At 39.9% G+C, this 20,454-nt stretch overlaps 1 protein-coding gene and 1 pseudogene across 4 annotated transcripts in view; both read right to left on the bottom strand.

Moving 5' to 3' along the window:
- PCDH19 (protocadherin 19) overlaps nt 1–20,454 on the bottom strand; it is a 120,736-nt gene that overhangs the window by 52,799 nt on the left and 47,483 nt on the right. For all 4 annotated transcript variants that reach the window (XM_012464043.2, XM_064362625.1, XM_012464044.2 and 1 more), the window contains one exon: nt 7,382–7,440. In XM_012464043.2, the coding sequence (XP_012319466.1) occupies nt 7,382–7,440 (59 nt within the window). The remainder of the gene's footprint in view (nt 1–7,381; nt 7,441–20,454) is intronic.
- LOC105725107 (large ribosomal subunit protein eL29-like) lies at nt 2,631–3,104 on the bottom strand (annotated as a pseudogene).

Below are 20,454 nucleotides of genomic sequence, written 5' to 3'. Positions count from 1 at the left end.
CTGCTCAACCTTGGACATTCACAGGCCTGGCTCTCTGAGACTGGTAAGAAGATTCAGTACATATAATGAAAAGCTATGCCATGGACACAATGGAAACATTGTCACTCTTCACACTTGGTCAAGAAGAATCACAGCAAATTTTTAACATATGACCAACTGAGATGTAGAATGCTTGCTGACCTGAATATAAAAAGGAAAGATCTGGAGGGCAGTAACTGGAAAGCCATAATTATAAGAAAATGAAGAGTAGGAGAGAGTGAAGCACTGACCTGTTAGCTAATTATTTTCAGAAAGAATAACTGAGTATCAACTGCACTAAATTTAAAATCACTCAATAGGCCAGCTCACTCAGCTCCTTCAATTTATGTTACACAGCTAACATCCTTATGGACCCACCAGGATGCAGTTCTTTTAGAAAAACAAATTATCCTATAGTTCTTTTATGGTCAGGATGGCCAATTGGAAACACATGATTTAAGTGTTTCACCATGTCTAGCTTTATGGCACATATTACAGAGTTTTCTGTAAATACTATTATAATCGCACAGTTTAAATAAATTTAAAGTTTGTTTTTTAGAAACTATTCTCTGTTTTGTGAGGTGAGTGCCTGCCTACAAGCACCCATGTACCTCTGGAGAAAGGAAATGACCTGCCTGGATGATATTCAGGTCCTCCATTTTTATAACAAATATTAACTTTCCAACCTGTATATTTTCTGGTGTCTGAAAATTTCCTTAATTCACAACAAAAAACTGTCACTTTAAGCCAAAGTAATCAACTCTGAATTTAGCAGTTGTTGAAACTTGCTTGAAACATATGATGGTGACAGGTCTAGTATGAGGGCAATGTAATTAACCAGCCCTTGAAACAGGGCTTTCCAACCTTTGCACTATTGACATTTGGGGTTGCATAATCCTTTGTTGTGGATGCCTATGCATTGTAAGGTGTTTAGCAGCATCCCTGCCCTTTATCTACTAGATGTCAGTAGTGACCCCCACTTAAGGGAAAAAAACAAAAGTGTCTCCAAAGAAACATTACCAAATCACCCCCGAGTTGAGAACAACTGCTCTAGGTTATTTATTTCTATAGCAAACTGTAGTGAAGGGCACTGAACTTGGAGTCATTAGGACAAGTAATAATCTGTAATCTACCACTTCATCTGTATGGCCCTGAACCTGATACCTAATGTATTTGAATCTCAGTTTCTTTATCTGTAAAATGTGTTTGCTAAAACCACCTTCACAAGGCCATTTAGAAGACTCAGAGACTATACATGAAGTACCAGATACACATAGATGTTCCATAAATGGTTTGTTTAATACAATCATTATTCTGTGTAGTAATGCTTTTACTGAGTTACAATTAAATATTATGTCCATGGTTTTTATAGGATTGGTATAGAATATTTATATTTAAAGAACATTTCTATAACTTCTATAAACAATAGTCACACACTGCTTAATATGTTAATTTATTCTAACACTAAAGAACAGAAAAAAAATAGTTCTGTCAAATGTCCATCCTTCCTTTGTTGAATAATGAAAACTATGTCAACTGATGTATTTACTGCTTTGTCTTGGCTTCTCAAAAACTTCAACATAAATGTAATGTTTAATTGCAGTCGGTTACCTCCCTGGATGCCAGAGATGTCTACCTTACTTCTCCTAATTGGTTTTGGATCTGTCTTTTAAAAATTTGATCATCCTTTTTATAGGCATCTGAATGTTATAAACAACCTCAGAGATTTTGATTTTTAAATAGAAATGATGGAAATAAAACAGTGAAGGATTAGCCACTAGGATGTGAGGGACTGGTAGTGTGAGTAAAAGAAGTTGTGTATTCTCAGAATAAAAAGCAAGAGGTGTAACAACTCTCCCAAACCTTACAATAGTTAACTCATTTAAAGATTAGTTTGCCCATCTGACAAACTAAGTGCCACTTACACTGATCTTGTAAGAGCATTTAGTGGTTTAATGAATGGATTTGTGTAAGGCAGTTTAAGACCCAGTGAACAAGATGCTGCAAATTGTAAAATAGCCTGGTAAATGGCTACTCACCCAAAACAAGTAACAATTTATGCCAGGCATAAAAAATGCTGATTTCACTTGCTTTATTACCGGCATACCTCTTGGGAGATGAAGGACTTGTAAAACAACTTTTGTAGGACAATAAATTAGAGGTTCCTGTTTCCAGTGATATTGTAAATGCACGTTTCTATTACTGCTCTGGTGGCCAACGGAAAGACAGGTATGTTTGAAAACACCTAGAACAGGGTTCTGCACAGAAGAGCTACTCAGCAGATGCATAATGAATGAAGAGCACACAAATTCTGACCCATATTTACCATGTAAAATATTAGAACTCTTTTCCAAAAGACATAAGATCTGAATGGAAACAGGTTTTATCTTCCTAGTAGGTGATACCACATACCCAGAGAATAATATCTGAGGCTAGGAATGAGAAGGGAGTGAGAATCCAGATTATTTTAACTGTATTTATTTATTTTTTTTTATTTTTTTTTTCTTGCCTCAGGTTTATTTGTACAAATAGCACAGGAAGACCCCAGCCCCATGCAGATGGCAGCCCCAGGGGGTCGCACCAGTCCTTCTGTCCTCACGTTGGCAGACAATCTACTCTGAAGCCTTTGTAGGGGCCTGGGCACCTTTGGGAGCCTGAGCTGGAACTGAAGCTGGAGCTGCAGCCTGGGCCTTGGTTTGATCCTTAGCCTTGGCCTTGACCTTTGGCCGACAGAGCCTGAACCCCTTGGCAATGCGTGCACGAGCACGCTTCCCAAGCTTGGAGTGGGCAATGTAGGCAAGTCAATCAAGCTTGCGGCTGACACCCTTTGGGATCTTGGGCTTAACCTCCTTGGGCTTTACGAGGGCCTTGATGGCCTCAGCACATGCACTCATGGCCTTGGCATTGTTGGCCTGCATCTTCTTTAGGCCCTTCTTGTTGTGCTTCTTGGCAAAGTGCATGTTCCTCAGGAACTTGGGGTCCACCCCCTTAAGAGATTCGTATCTTTGTGATCGGGGTTTCTTGATACCATTTCTGTGCCATTTTCGGGACTGGTTGTATGTGGCGTGGTTCTTGGACTTGACCATGTCTGCACCTAAGCCGCGGTTCCCGAAGCGCCTAGGACCCGACTATTTTAACTGTATTTAAGTAATATAAGGAAAATCCTAGAGTGGTTTCTGGACCACCTATATCACAATCACCTTGGGAACCTGTTACAACTGGAGGTTCTCTAGGGATGGAGCTAGTGTGTCTCTGCCTTTAACAAGCTTTCCAAGTCATTCCAATGCACATTAAAATTCAGAAATCACTGGCTTAAAGAGAAATTTAGTGCTAGCCTTTAATAGCAAAATGCTAAGGTTTTTTTCAATTTCTCTCATGCATTCACTCAATAAACATGTACCAACCACTTACTATATACAAGGCCCCATATGAGGTGCTGCAAAACCCCAGGACAATTTGGGTGGAAAAAGAAAGCACTGTGCATGATTTAGGGAGCCAAAGTTCCTATTCCTTTCCACACTGAGTCAGCGCTTTGTTGATTTCCTATTTCATTTTCTTTGGGCCATAGACTCAAGGCCTGCTTGATATTGTTCCCAAAGTACTGCAGGAGTGGATATCAGACAGCAGACCACAAAACAGGCATGAGGAAAGAGTGTTGCAGCACGGGCAAAGTACCACTGCTGGCTTTCCTTGCTCTGAGAAGATAGCAAGAAACAAACAGAGCAAGAAGGAAGTCCATCCAAAAGAAAGTCTGCACTGCCATGATTTGATAATCTGGGACTCTCACATAAGCCTCCTTGGGTATACCTGCAGGTTGCAAGTGACATTCTGAGAAAAAAAGTAATAAACTACAGAAATATAATGCTAGATTCCTTGGTTCATGAAATTATGGGGAGCCTTCCATATCACTTCCTTTTCCCTTCCAGATCCTTCTCAATCTTGATTTGTGCCTATGAGAACCCCCTTTCTCTCTGGCTTTCTGTTGGGTTTAGCCAAAGGAAGACACCAGCAGGAGATTAGAGCAGAGGAGGACAGTGATATCAGGATATTGATTGCCTCTGCTCCTTCCTTTCAGGGTCACTTCATGACGACTGGATCCCTTGGCCAACCAGAAGTAACTGTTACTCTCAAGTTAATGTTCCCTACCTGCTCTCTTCCCCGGTCCTGTCTGAAGTATTTTTAGCTCCTCCAGTGCCATAATACTGCAGTATCCCTGGAGGTTCGCTAATCATGCCCAAGCCTTTGTAAATAGTCCCCTTTGTAAATAAACTTTCCTTAAGCCATTCCAATTTAGGTGTGCCAACTACTTCATGTAGGAATCCTGACTGATGAAGGAAAGAACCAAAGGTAGACAGTGGTAGCTGCTGTTCAACTACTCAAGATAGATAGATGTAAGAGAGGAAAAGATACCTGTATGTAAACAGTCTGGCTAAGAATGCTAACCACTGTTAGAAAATGCCGAAAAGAAAGGTCAAGGAAACATCCTTGGATAAGTAGAAAATGAATAGAACAAGAGAACATGGATAGAAAAATTAGTTCTCGGCCCGGTGTGGTGGTGAACGCCTGTATTCCCAGCACTTTGGGAGGCAAAAGTGGGTAGATCACTTGAGGTCAGGAATTCAAGACCAGCCTGGCTAATCTGGGGAAACCCCATGTCTACTAAAAATACAAAAATTAGCCGGGCACGGTGGTGCACACCTATAACCCCAGCTACTTGGGAGGCTGAGGCAGGAGAATCACTTGAACCCGGGAGGTGGAGGTCGCAGTGAGCCAAGATCGAGCAACTGCACTCCAGCCTGGGCAACAGAGCAAGATTCCATCTCAAAAAAAAGAAAAAAAAAAAAGAAAAGTAAGTTATCAAAGTCAGCCTGAAATTGTATTGGCATTCAAAGAAACAGGGACTTGATAGTAAAATTAAAACTTGATAATCAGATTCAGAATTTCCTGGCCAAGAGCTTTTTCCATGGATATAAATGGATCTTCAAAAAACCACATACAGCAAAACTCCTTTCAAACATTGCTGTGAACTATTTGAACAGGCTTTGCATGATTTTATCACCTGGTGTTTGTCACCACTCTCAGCATTTTCCACATATTTTACATTTATCACAGTCGGTCCCTAGAACAGCATAGCACACAAGATTCCCTGTATGTTTCTAGGTATTATGCTATATCTAAACTCAATTGACCACACAAATTCCAAAGCCTTCAGGGTTTCCCAAAGCCCTCACTGTTCTATACACAGAATCCTGTCAAAAATGCAAGTGTCCCTGAGCTTTCAGATGTTTCCTCTTAATCAAGGTAGTCTCTGCTTTTAAAAAAAAAAAAAAAAAAAACTGTCTTTGATTTCATGCAAAATCAGGAAACCTTTTCACCAAGAACCTATTAAGTCTAGCTTGTGCCTTTTGTGTGTATGTGTGTATAAACAAAAAACATATAAAATAATTAACCAAAATCAGAGGTTTCCCAGTAAGTCTCAACACTGCTGTGGAAATACATGTATCCCCAAAGCTAAATGTTTAAACTTAAGTTTTTATCTTATCAATCAGTCTACCTTGTAAATTGGATAGTCAGGACTGTTTAAGATGCAAGGGTCCCTGAGAGTCTTTCCTCCAGGCTGTGAAAATAAGACTCATATTATCAGGTTTTTTATTTTATTTATTTATTTTTCTTTTTGGTAGAAATGGTGGAGCGGGGAGGGTCTCACTATTTTGCCCAGGCTGGTCTCGAACTCCTGGCCTCAAGCAATCCTCCATCATCAGCTTCCCAAAGCACCGGAATTACAGCCATGAGACACTGCGTCCAGCGTCATGTTATCTGTTTAACCCGGCTACAGAATTCTCAGGTACCCTGAGTTAGCCCAAGGGACCTGTGAGGATAAGGTTGAGTCACTGTTTTTATCAAAGTTTTAAAATGGGGCTTTGAAAATAGCAATCCGGAAGCAGAAAACAAAGCAGATTTCTACTACAAAGGCATGCTAATCAGTGCACATAAGGTTTTTATTTTTCTTTCTAAAACACATTAGCCAGATAATTTTGAATTCCTCACCTTTTGCTTTTATTATGTGAGCCAGAAAAGTATTCTAAATGGATTCCTCCCAACCCTTCAAAAAAAAAATTCTCAACTGTGCTTTCACTGGTAATACAAGGACTACCCATTGTCAGACAACTAATGATCATCACTTAGGGTCACAAGTAATTCCAGACCAATACAGATAAACTTAGCATGTTTTAGGGGCTACTGAAGCCTCATGAATTAAATTAGACATGAATGCAAGTTACTTGAAGCTTGTTTATTCCTTGAATTCTACTATTCTGGTGATGCAAATTTATGGGATTAGAGCCAGCAAAATAATAGAATTTGCAAGTCTTCTCTGCTACAGCTCTAACATACCCTGCTTCCCTCTCTGTTTCATTTCAATTGTTTTAACAAACATACTCAGAGTTCAATTTTAGCTGCAGAATAACCACTGGACCATTTAAGTAACTATTTACATGAAACAGCAATAAAGTCATCATTTGAATGGTCAGGACTGGTCTTTCTCAGTTTCCACTGAGAGGTTCTGTTCTTTGCTCAGTTTCCACCTTTTAGAGGGCTTCCCAAACCCCTTGTCCTTCTCTCATTGGGTGCAGCCCACTGCACCAGATTGAATCTTTCTTGGCAGTATTCAGTTCTGTACTCGCATCCATAATGGCTCCTTAGATACTAAATTATGACCAACCAATCACATAAATCTCAATTTTGAATGTTTCATCTGAAACACTTCTAAATATTTTAAGAAGAATCAGGCAAATTTCTTTTTCTCTCTCATCTAGAAAGGAAAGGATTAGCTTCTCTGTCATTAAAATACCCTTAAAATGATTTCAAAGTTGTTGAAATAGCAGCAATCTCAAAACACATGGGAAGTTCTACATGAAAAAATGTTTAAGGCTTAAAGTGAAGAGCAACAAGATTTTAACATGATTGTGAGTTTTCTATTGTATATTTCTAATATCACATTAGAAATATTAGAAATTAGAAATAATACTAGAAATAGTGAATATCTGTAATATCAGATTTCTGTCACTATATAAAACTATATTTTAATATAATCCCAATTTTATTCTTCATTTTGAGTGTTTATACGTACATTTTCATACAAAGAAATGTAAGATGTCAACAGTGATTACCCTTAGTTGATGGAATTACCAATGATGTTTATTTACTTTTTTTATGCTTCTCAATTTTCCAAACTTCCTACAATAAGTAGGTTAGGCATTCATTTTAAAATCCCAGAAAAATACGATTTAAAAACTTTAATCTGTTTTGGTTTTTAATGTGAAATCAAGGTTAGTTGTAGCAATAAGCAAGCAAACCAACATACCTTTTGATTAAATGGGCTCGGCTATTCACGTAGTTTGAGTCAAAAGAATAGTTTTCAGTCTGCAATGAGAAGAAAAAATTAAAAAGGTTACATGGATGATTTATAAGTAGAGTCTTAACTGTCTTACTTAGAAGGAATATTTTTTCTGGGCTAAGAAGCAGTGAGTGAATTGGAATCCAAGGCCACAGTGGAGCAGCAGCCTCTGCCTCCTTCAGGCCCTAGGGGCTCCGTGGATGCAGCAGCTCCCCTCTGCAGACCAAGGCAGCCTTGGCACAAACAGAATATGACTGGCTACTGACCATGCAACCACTTACCGAGAAGAGACAACATGACCTACAATCTTTACAGAAACTAATTGCTTCCCATTCCCCAGTGGAGACAATTCTATGCCCATCAAATTGACTGGAAGTTCAAAGGTATTTTTATTAGTGGTAGATAATTAACATGTTAAAATATTTATTCCAAAGATATGGAAATGCAGGCAAGGTAATCCCCCACTGTGGATTTAAACTCTGCACTTCCCTTTGTTTCAAGACATTTGCTCAGCACTGGTTATACAGGAAGGCCTTTGTTTTATCCCAGATATAAAGGCAAACAAGTATTAAGCCTAAAACAGGGTGAAGAGCAGTCCACAGGGTGTGCCAAAGCCTTTCATGTGAAACATGAAGTTTGCAAGCAAACCCCTGTCTCAGCTCCTGTCATTAGAACACCACTGTTTAATCTGGTTACAGCAGACTGCTGGAGCAATGGCTTTATAAAAGCAAATGCAGAATACCTGCCAGATGAAAGTGATGAAAAAGCAGCTTATGATAACCCAGAGGTTGGGAGAACTAGAGGGGAAAAGCCTCAGAAGGGGTGAAATCCAGAGAAAAGTTGACACTAAAGTAACTGAATGTTCTAGTAAAGTGGATCTCATCCCCAGCACAAAAGTACTACTCTTCTTGAACCATTGTATGATCTAGAAATTACCCAAGCACATCGCCCCCACTCTTGCCATCCCACTAGAAATCTCCACCATTCCCACCTTTCCTTAGGAGCCTTCTGAAATTTTGAGTGCTTGGAAAACGAAACACAATTGCTGTCTAGCAAACAAAAGAGCAGATTCCTCTCAGAGCTCTACCTGTCAGATACTAACTCTGCTAGGCTCCTAAATGCTGCTCTTGCTTCCAAGGAGCTCTCGGTTTGATGGAGAACAAAACAGAACAGGCAATAGCAGATCCAGCTACTACATGGGCACCAAACAGCCAGCAGTAAGGGTAAAGACCACAAGTGCCTACAATAGGTAGGAAGGGGGACAGTGAATGTGTAACAGAGAGGAGGAGACAGTACTTAGAAGGAAACTAAACCCCAACATTGCCCTGCACTTACTCAAGTACGTTCATGCACCCACCCATGCCCCTCGCTTGAAGATGGACTGTGTAATATCTACTCACACTGCTTTTATCTAGACTTTTATATCCCCTTTTTAATGTAAACTCAAGCAATTTTTAATGCTATTGGAAGCATGGGTTGGGAGACTAAAAATCAAAAGGGTCAGTTCATTTCTGGTTTCTTCATAGAGAGTGAATGCTGAAATTGTCACAAACAGGAAAAGGAAGCAAACTTGAAGCTGTGTTTGGAATACAATCCAAGTATTTGCTGGAAGAAGTTTATCCATCAGTCAGTCAACCAACAAACACTCGAGTAAATTCATTGTACCAACATAACAGGTAAAAATGATGTTGGTTAAATGTGTTCATCTATGATAATAAGTACAATATATAATTTAACAAGTGAGACATTCACTACTCCACAAAACTTATGCTACCCTGTTGATGTGGTTTGAACCTGTGTCCCCATCCAAATCTCACGTTGAATTATAATCCCAAATGTTAGAGGTGGGGCCTGGTGGGAAGTGACTTGATCATGGTGGCAATTTCTCACGAATGGTTTAGCACTATCCCTCTTGGTACTGTCCTCTCTATAGTGAGTGAGTCCTCGTGAGATCTGGTTGTTTAAAAGTATGTGGCGTTTCTTCCCCATCTCTCTCTCTCTCTCTTGCTGCTCTGACCATGTTACGTGCCTGCTCCCCCTTAACCTTCCACCATGATTGTAAGTTTACTGAGGCCCCCGCAGAAGCCAAGGAGATATCAGTATCATGCCTCCTGTACAGTCTGCAGAACCATAAGCCAATTAAACCACTTTTCTTTATAAAATTACCCAGTCTCAGTTATTTCTTTAGAACAACGTAAGAACAAACTAATACATCTGTTAAAACAGGGAATTGATTAAGCACTCAGCAGTTCAAATACTCATATCAGTCTGTGATCTTGGGCAAATTACTTAATCCCTGCATGCCTCAGTTTTCTTCTCTGTAAAACAGGGATAATAGAACATGAATCCAAAGGAGAATTTCAGCTGTGTTTATCAGACCCATGACAGGAAAGGCAGGAATCCCGATCCCTGTGCTTTATATGGAACCTGCAACTACAAGTAGGATCAGGAATTTGACCTCATTCAGGCAATAAAATAGTGGCACATCCATGTTCTATCTCATCTTGAAAATTTACTAAATCATTTTTTCAAGAAGGTTAGTAAAGAGACACAAACACAAAAAGTAAATCTAGAGGATACTGGCTTTGCAGAAAAACCATAAGATGTGCCAGCAACCCAAGCTACTGTATTTAAAGAATCTGTCTTTACTGCCTTTAAAGAAGACAGTTTTCAAGTAGAAAATTTTCCATATTTTTGCATATGAAGGCATGGAACCTGTGTGCACTGTGCAACAAATATGAAGCTCCATGGAGACCTGACCTCCAGGCATGGTGCCAGAACCGCATGTTCAGGCAAAGCAGCAAAACCATGCACATTTTATCTCTAATGAAAATACTACTTTGTGGTCCTAATACCATAATATATCTCATCATGAGAATTCCCACTCCCTGGCATTAAGTTGAGAAAAGACAAGTCTAGAGGGCTTACTTGTAATGACCTAAACAATTCTTCCCCCCAGTACAGGTCAGTTAACCCTGGGCAGATGTGCCAGGCATGATCTGCTACTGTAAAGAGGAGAGTATCATAGAAGCTTATAACCTTCCTAGCTTTCTTCCTCCTTTTTTAATTCCAAAGGAGTAAACCACCCATTCTTGCAGGTCCTGACCTTCAAATGAAAATATATAATTCCCCAAATCAGCACAAACCATCATGGGCAGATGTCCTATGCTGCATCCTAATGCAATTAGTAGCACTAGTCAATGTGGCAGGTTCCTAAAACCGATTTTCCCAGAATGGATGGGGCTATGCTGATTCACCCATTGTCTTGTGCCTTTGTAATCTGTCTCAGGTCTCTTTGTGAGGCAGCTGGGTTACAGTTATGGGAAAAATCTATGCAACAGAATTATTCTAATTGGATAGAATACACTATTCTGGCCTCATTAGTACTACATTCCAAACAACTGAGTTAACTGGCCATAGATGGCCTATTATATTATGGGTCTATGTGTACTGACATCAAGTGTTCTAGCTCATACTGGTTCAAGGTGTATGCCCAAACCCAGCTCCTGTGCACTAAGAGAGTATATTTTTTCACACTTCTGATGGAGCAAAGGATGAGACTCAGATCATCTTAAAGAAGGAAATAATATTTTCTTAATGAATAGTTTGCATGTCTTAAGCCAGTGGTTCTCAGTCCTAACTACACATGAGAATCATCTCAAAATCTTCTTTTGTGTGAATAAATAAAAAATAAAAATACTGTCACCAAGGACCCACTCCAAGAGATTCTGAGGCAATTAGCCTGGAGTTGGACTCAGGCACTGGGTGGTTTTGTTTGTAAAGCTTTCCAGGAAATTTTAGTGTACCTTCAGGGTGGCAAACAATTGTCTTGAGCAAAGGACTGACCACAGGCTCTGACCAAATGTGCTGCATTTTCTAAGGCAAGCCCAGTTGTATAGGAGTTGTCACTTCTTCTGTCAGATTATCTGTCAAGGTCATTTCAATATAGGATAAAGAACCACAGAAGAAATACATTCTTTAAGATATAATACAAGAGCTTTTCTCTTTTCGTGCATGAATGTATTGGCTCCTCCTTAGCCTTATTTAATCAAAATTTGCTTGACATTATTCCAATATCTTCTCTAAGTATGCTAAATGGCAAACAACATGAAACATTTGAGAGAGGAAATCTTCTCTAAATGTCACATTAATTTCACTAGGAAATGTCCCCGTTTCTAATGAGACAGCCAGGTTAACAGAAGAACACAGCAAACAGATAAGAACAACATTTGCTTTGGAAAAACCTAATTGTGACATTTAGAAAAAAATGGGTCTGGAGCAAACCTTTTTATTTCATCTCAGTGGTAAATAAGAGTCACTTTCTTATTTATTTTATTTATCACAAATTCTTTCTCTAATTTGAATTCTTTATCCTTGGAATTCACTGAAAGAGTCTCACTTGACCTAGGTTTAATAACATTTTGATTTTTAAAAAATGTCAAACAATAAATAATTGTGGACAGCTCAGTTTTCCAGATAGCTTAGGGCATTCTCCTTTAAGAACTAAAACTTTGATTTAAAATTTTAACCATCCGCCTTGTTCTGAAACATATCACAAAGTTGCCCTCCTTAAAATAGGGTATAAAAAACATAATTTAACCTCTTATTGGTTACTTAGGAGCATCTTTATAAACATAAATTATTACACCATGCACGTTTTGCCTGTATGCTCTATAACCCCAAACTGCTGTGGTTATTTTTCTTGTCTTTAATTTTTAACATAGGATCATCACCAACCTTCTATTAAACACGGGGTTTTTAACTTTTCAGTGCCATTGGTGTAACAAAAGTAGCTTTTCTTCCATTTCAAGTTTGACACTTTTATTCTACTGTGTTATTGGAAACTATATAATTATATTTATGTCTAGAAAAAAAGAGTTGTAAAGTTTTGCATAGAGGGCTGAGATGTTGTGGCCCTAAAGGGGGAAATTACATACTCTTTAATATATGGACTTCTGTGCAGTGTTTTGGTTTTTGTTTGTGTGTTTGTTTGTTAGCTGCTTGGGAGCTTGCTTTACTTACTACCTGCTGTTCTCAGCTCCCTTCTGGATATGGGAGGTTTCTAGTAAGATGTTTGGGTGGGGAATATGTTATTATATTTCTATGTTAATAAGTCTGGCATATCAGAAGTCAAATACTTCCACTTTGTCAGGCCCACAAGGTACCAGAGAATGCCCTACTTTAATTGTCATTTTGCATTACTTTTACAGTTCACTGAATCGTGCCCTCGTCTCTAGAAGAGTGACTGCAGCTCTCTCAGCACCACATTTATCACCAGAGACTTCAACCCTAAGGAAAAAGAAGCCCAATAAATGCAGATATCCAGGACTAGACTCTTTTCCCAGTGGCACAAATCCCAGGTCACTATACCAAGCAAAAATAAGGTTGCAGACACTGAGATTAAAACAGAGTTTACTCAAATCTTTAGATTTTCATTTGAAAATGAACTATACTTACAGGTTACACTTTTAAGGTCTCATCAAGCTGAAAAGCATTATAACTGTAATTTGCTACCTAATTTTTAAAAGTTTTTAAGTCTTAAGTAATTTTAGCAATCAAAACAGGAAAACTGGAATCCCATATCAGCTACACAACAAAGTGATTATAAAATGCTGTTTCTTTTTTTAACTGCTGACTTCCAATAGTGATAATTGTGCCTATTGATTGATCAATGATGAAAAGACCCATAACCTTTTCTAAAGCTGGTTGCTGTTTTAGATGTTCAAATGGCCATCTCCTCACAAAGATGATTTTTGGAAATGAGATAATAAATGGTTTTTGCCTACTTCCTACCCAACACATAAAAAATGAATATGTAAATTCTATATAAAAATAAAGCCGACATGCCTCCAGCTAAAATGTATATTCAAAGACTCAGCCATCCAGACAGCAGCAGCTGAAGCAGGAATTAGTGAAGATGGAATAAAAGGGACCACCCCCAGTTGCCATCATTAGAAAGTTCATATTTGCCCTGAACTAGAAAACAAGCTAGGTAAACTCCTACTAACCACACTTATTGTCAGTCATATGCTCCCCACACATGCCAGCCCTAATTCTCTCCCTCTCTCTCTGTCTCTCTGTTTCTCTCTCTCTCTCTCTCTGTCTCTCTCTCTCTCTCTCTCTCTCTCACACACACACACACACACACACAGACACACACAGTTTGACTACAGAAAGCAATGTGGTATAGTGGGGAAAGCTGGATTCTCTCCCTAGGATTGTCCCTAACTTACTGATGACATTGAATAAATCACAGTAACACTCTTGAGTCCTTAATTTATCTATATTTAAAATGAGGAGAATAACCAAAAGGACTTCGTGTTGCCTTCAAGCTCCAACAATTCTAGGCTTCTAAAACAAGGTGATTCTTAATTTATTCATTTATCTATCCAGTAAGAATGAACTAAACCCTGATGAGCTCGTGTCCTTTGTAGAGACATGGATGAATCTGGAAACCATCATTCTCAGCAAACTGACACAAAAACAGAAAACCAAACACCACATGTTGTCACTTATAGGTGGGTGTTGAAGAATGAGAATACATGGACACAGGGAGGGGAACATCACACACTAGGGTCTGTTGGGGGGTGGGGACTAGGGGAGGAACAGCAAGGGGTGGGGAGGTTGGGGAGGGATAACACTGGGAGAAATGCCTGATGTCGGTGACGGGGGGATGGAGACAGCAAACCACCATGGCATGTGGGTACCTATGCAACAATCCTGCAAGATCTGCACATGTACCCCAGAACCTAAAGTACAATTAAAAAAAAAAGACATAGCCTGTACCTTCAAGGGGCTCACAAACTAATGGGTCTTTGACCAGAGATGATCAAATGTCAGACATTTAGCTAAATACACACACACAGAGTGGCACCTATCTACCTGCAGATACATGCATATACTTGTACGCAGGCTACTGGAATGCAACTTGGAGAATTGCACTGCTACTTTATAGAACTAAATAACACCCTAATAGCTTGATGACCATAGGTGACTCACATAGGAGAATTTGGCCCTCGTATGTGTCATATGTACATAACCCACATCAAAAAAGGCAAGAAACCCCCCTCTTCTATCAAATAGGTTATACAATTCATAAAGTTCTTAAAAATAGCTCATATGTCTGTCCTTTAGGCTCCATTTCCACAGCCTTCATCATCTTGTGCCATTGTTTTCTCACCTTCATTTGTTCTAGCCTATTCTGCGAAATGTTGTTTGGATAATCTTCCTCACCCACTATTTTCATCACATCACTTCTCTTTTCAAGATCTTACAGTAGCTCCTTGTTGCAATTAGCATTAAATCTAAATGAAGTCCTTAGCTAAGCAGTCATCCAACCCAAGCCATCTAATTTCCCTCATTTCTAATATAGCTCCATCACCGATTATCCCACATTGCTTAGCATTTTCTCAGCACTTTTTATACAGACTGTACAATGTAATTATACATTTCCTCAGGTTCTATGATTATTTCATGTGTAGTGTGTCAGCTCATCTCTCAACGGGACTGGAAGCTCTCTTTTGAGTTCCCTATGCCATCTGCCACAATGCTAGACACTTAGCATGTGTTTGTGTAATGCATCGATGAATGATCAGAGAAGAGATGGACGGGATTAAGAATAAGGCTACTTATCACAATTAAGGCAGGTGACCAAGTTTATTAGGCCAAGGTGGTTCTACTTCTTCAGAAAGCATCCATTCTGCACACTGCCTTCTGTAGTTACAATTTGTTCACTGTTAGTACTCCCAACTACTACCTTATAAATACACAATAGCCTATATATAGCTAAAAGGGATAAGATGGCACAGTTAAGTGCTTTCTGCCTATCTAACTCGATCAGTCCTGCCATATCTCTGGGAATGGTGGTGACAGCATATGATAGTGTTCCCAAACCCAAATAGGTAACGTTTCTGTGAGAAGATGAGGGTTCACCAGAATGTAGACCTCTGAGTCACAGATTGACAGTGTGGCAGCTACTTTTCTACAGGTGGTAAACAGCTCTAGCATCCCAGTGACTGTCTGGACAGGGCTATTAATGAGAAATATAGGCCATGTGCTTAACATTCAACAAATTAAATTGAAAGAATTCCCCTCCTAGCAGCCTGTCGTCACTCTTATTGTTTCACTGGCACCGTTGATATGGTCACACTACCTAGAGGTGGTAAAGATGGCTTAGGAAAAGCACCTTTCTTTGCTCTCGTCTTTGGGTCAAAGTTATGTCTTTAGAAGAGCAACCTAGTTTTGAATTTCACTACAAAGGCCTCCTTGAGAAACCTAGCAGCTGTCTGCAGTAATCCATACAATTCAAAGCCTGCTGAAAGACGAGCCTAAACACCATACCATTAAACAAATACAGGCTTCTGAAGAAGGCTCTCGAGCCTTTTCTAAGTCCGTTGTGGGGCATAGTGCACTCTGAAATAGTATCTGCTTATAGAAAGCTCTGTGGGACCAGTTAATGACTATTATATGTACAAATGCAAAATCAACAATATCTCAGTATGAGTAAGAGTAATTTAAGAGCAAATAAAATGAAAAATCCAGTCATGTAAGTCAAACTCTTTAATCCCATGTAAACAGAACTTAATGGAGAACCAAATAGCTCTCAACCACATTTGCCAGTGGAACAAATTCAGGAGTTCAATCACCCTCCGAAATATGTAACTACAACACATTAAAGCTATTTTGCAGGCACAGAGTGCCTTTCATCCCCAAATATCAAAGCACTTTACAAGCAAGTGCCAACTGTTATTTCCCCCTGAAAGAGCCATGAAAACAAACACACAGGTTAAGTGCTACAGCCACATTAAGTACTAACTCAGCTAGAGCATGTGGCAACAATAAGGACAATAAGAGAAACCCCAGGAGCACTGTTCTTGGCATTTTCTGCTACTGGGATAGGAAGCAATCAGAAAACAGTAACATCAGGGAATTGATTAGCCTGCTTCCTACCTGTGTTTCTCTGAGTGATTTCCTTGGCTACACCAAGGAAAGGGTCAGGAGTGTATAGTCCAGCAGTTAGACAAAGAAAACACTCAGCACATACTAACTGGAAATCATTCTCCAAACCTAGCTGGAGGGCCCAGTCACATAGCGCAAGAGATCCAGAAATGAGTCACTTTGTTCCCTGAAACCTTGGTGACCATTTTGGTTGTCCTTTAGAGAGACTGGCAACCATTGTTAGAAGGTGACCTAAGATGTAAGATTACTAGTCATGATAGTGGTTTCCATTTTAGAAGCTATGATTTGGTAAAGCTGGTCCAACCAACAATAAGAAACCTATATAAGATCTCCCACAAGAGGGTTGGGCATGATGGTTCATGTCTGTAATCCCAGTGACTGGGAAGACTGAGGTTGGAGGATCACTTGAGGCCAGCAGTTCAAGACCAGCCTGGACAATACAGCGAGAGCCCATCTCAAATAAATATACACATATATACATATACATAATATATATACAGATATGTATACATATATACATATACATTATATATACATATTCATGATATACATATATGTACACACATACACGTGTGTGTGTGTGTGTGTGTGTAATCTCCCACAAGCAATGGGATCCAGGAATCCACAGTATGAGCAATCCTGGATCCAGCCTACCTTTGAGCCCATCTGGCCCAGAGAAGGACCAGCACCCTCAGAACCTAAGCTGATCCATTCTTTTCTGCTAAATTCTGTTTTATCAGTGTGTCAATTCTCTGCCACTTACTAGCTACAGAGCCCTGACTGCCTACAGAGTGTGCAAAGTACAATTTCTATTGAGCAAGCTTTGTCAGCTGAAAACACTTTCAAAATATTTGGAGAGAAAGCGGTGGGTGGCCTTGTGCCTTTGGGCCAAAACAACACCCCCAAATTCTGTTCCAACCCCAATCCCATTATTTATATTATGTGCCACTAAAAACCCAGTTGCCTCTACAAGCTTATTTAAGACTGAAGGAGCAACAGCCTTTGGCGTATCATTCTAAATTCATTTCCCTTGTACCAGCTTGTTGCTCGAGCCTGTGAAATGTGATCACGCTGACAAAAAACAGATAGACTGTCTTGGAAATGGTGAATGCATTAGCTTCTAATATTGATGTTTTCTAATTAGATACAATACAATGGATCATTTTCTTGTTTGTGATCAATGAAACCTACCATAGTTCTCTTTTGTTGCAGATATTACTGCCTTGGCAAACAGAGGGGTGTCCCAGTATGCTGAAATGAGTAGAGTCAAGGATATATACACACAGCATTCACTTATAGTTACTGTCACAAAAGTATAAACAGATTATTTATTTCTGACCTTTAAGTACTCATTTCAAATTTAATGAGGCGCAATAAACATTTCTCAATCTCAGATTCCATGGTTGCTTAACATTGGCAGCCCTCTAATTATGACTGTAGTAAATAAAGTGCATTTGGCTCTGTTGAAATTATTAGGCACAGAAGGAAACCCACAGGAGCCTCCAGTTTCTAGCGACTTAAGCATTGTAGCAAACCAGCGATGGAGGCAATATAGAGCTTACACTTTGGCATCGCTTTGTAAACCATAACTGAGAAGCAATAAGAAGATGACTCAAAAATAATAATAGAAATGTTTACTCATTCTCTAAAACAGCCTACCCGTCCTTCTCCCAAATTCTCACAGTGCTTCTCATTTTATTTGGGAAGAGGGATAAGGAGGGATGAGGGTGGGTTAGAATTTGATCTGATTTAAAATAGAGATTAACCAAAAGGCTACTATCTGACATGAGAATGCTAGCAACTATGCATAGAAAGCCATAATTACACCTCACAAAGTGGCTAATAGTATCAGCATCTTGAAACTGCCAGAGTAGTAGAAATCTGTAATGCAGTTATGCAAGGCACCAACAGAACAATTACCAAAGCACCTTGTATTTCTATGAAATCTTTTATCACAAACACTTCCAGAATGTCTAACTGGCTGTTATAAAAAGGGTTCATATCCCCCCACAGCTGAAACACAATAGTCATTTTGCACCAGTAAGGGTAAGCATAAAAGACTGCAAAAGAGAGAAAAACTACTAAATCTTAGAAAAACGATAAAAAAGAAGAATGTTTTTAGATGGGGAGAAAACAGACACACAAGCTCATAACTGGGGCTGAAGGTAGGTACATTTTCTCAGATCTCATGTCACAGAATTGAAGAATTTTCCTTCTCATCCAGCCAGTAAGACTTTCATAAGGTGCTGAATGACAGCAATGGAGCAGATGCTTTCTCTTATAAGAATTAGCATTTGAAGAGGAGGATCCAAGACTGCCGAATAGGAACAGCTCTGGAGTGCAGTTCCCAGCAAGAACAACACAGAGGGTGAGTGCCCACTGCATTTCCAAATAAATTTTCACTGCTCACAGACCAAGAGATTACCAGATCGAAAAGTGCCACAAGTTTTCAGCATGGCGGTTTCAGCCAGTGCCAGGTTGGCTCACAGAAACTCACACAAATCTGGCCGGCCATTTCAACTGGCTCCTGGAACGCCTGTGAGACAGAGCCGACCATTCAACTGAAAGGGAGGGGGCAGAGACAGGGAGCCAGGTGATCTGGCTTGGCGAGTACCACCCCCACAAAACAAGCTATCTGAAACGCTCTGGATTGAGAGTTTCCCAGCAAGTGCAGCTGGACCCACGACAGTCCAGCTCAGTGCAGGAAGGGTGACCTCCACTACTGAGGCAGTCCACCACTACCAAGGCAGTTCACACAGCAGCTGGGCAGAGCCTGTGACAGCTCAGCAACACCTCTGCTGGCAGACTGTGACTAGACTACTCCATGTGGGGCAGGGCATCTATGAAAAAAGGGAGCAGCACGACAGGAACTTATAAATAAAGCTGACCTTCCTAGGACAGAGCACCTGGGAAAAGAGGTGGTTATGAGTTCCGCTGCAGCAGACTTAAAAAGTACCTGCTCAGCAGCTATGCATAGTACAATGGAGCTCTGAGCACAGCACTTGAGCTCCTATAAGGGACAGACTGTCTCCTCAAGCAGCTCCCTGACCCCTGTATACACAAAGAGACACTCATAAAGGAGAGCTCAGGCTGACATCTGGCAGGTACCCTTCTGGGACGAAGATAACAGAAGAAGAAATCAGCAGCAACCCTTACTGTTCTGCAACCCCCACAGGTGATCCCCAGGCAAGCAGGGTCTGGAGTGGACCTCCAGCAGTCCTGCAGCAGAGGGGCCTGACTGTTAGAAGGAAAACTAAGAAACAAAGAAATAACCTCATCGTCAACAAAAACGAAATTCACTCAGAGACCCCATCTGAAAGTCACCAATTACAAAGACCACAGGTGATAGAGCCACTAAGATGGGAAGAAACCAGTGCAAAAAGGATGAAAACACCAAAACCCAGAAAGCCTCTCCTCCTCCAAAGGATCACAACTCCTCACCAGCTAGGGATCAAAGATGGATGGCGAATGAATTTGATGAATTGACAGAAACAGGCTTCAGAAGGTGGGTAATAACAAACTTCTCAGAGCTAAAAGAACATGTGCTAACCCAATGCAAAGAAACTAAGAACCTAGAAGAAAGGTTAGATGAGATACTAACTACAATAAACAGCTTAGAGAAGAATATAAACGACTTGATGGAGCTGAAAAACACAGCACGAGAACTTCACAAAGCATACACAAGTTTCAATAGCTGAATCAACCAAGCAGAAGAAAGGATATCAGAGATTGAAGATCAACTCAGTGAAATAAAATGAGAAGGCAAGATTAGAGAAAAAAGAGTGAAAAGAAATGAATAAAGTCTCCAAGAAATATGGGATTAAGTGAAAAGACCTAATCTACGTTTGATAGGTGTACCTGAATGTGACAGAGAGAATGAATCCAAGCTGGAAAACACTCTTCAGGATATTATCCAGGAGAACTTCCCCAACCTAGCAAGGCAGGCCACCATTCAAGTCCAGGAAATACAGAGAACACCATAAAGATATTCCTCAAGAACAGCAACCCCAAGACACATAATTGTCAGATTCACCAGGGTTAAAATAAAGGAAAAAATGCTACAGGCAGCCAGAAACAAAGGT

Source organism: Aotus nancymaae, unplaced genomic scaffold, assembly GCF_030222135.1.
Source record: "Aotus nancymaae isolate 86718 unplaced genomic scaffold, 86718_ANA_hifiasm-v0.15.2.pri h1tg000004l, whole genome shotgun sequence".
Taxonomy (NCBI): domain Eukaryota; kingdom Metazoa; phylum Chordata; class Mammalia; order Primates; family Aotidae; genus Aotus; species Aotus nancymaae.
Note: the sequence above shows the minus strand (reverse complement) of the source record. Positions and strands in the feature narration are given on the sequence as shown.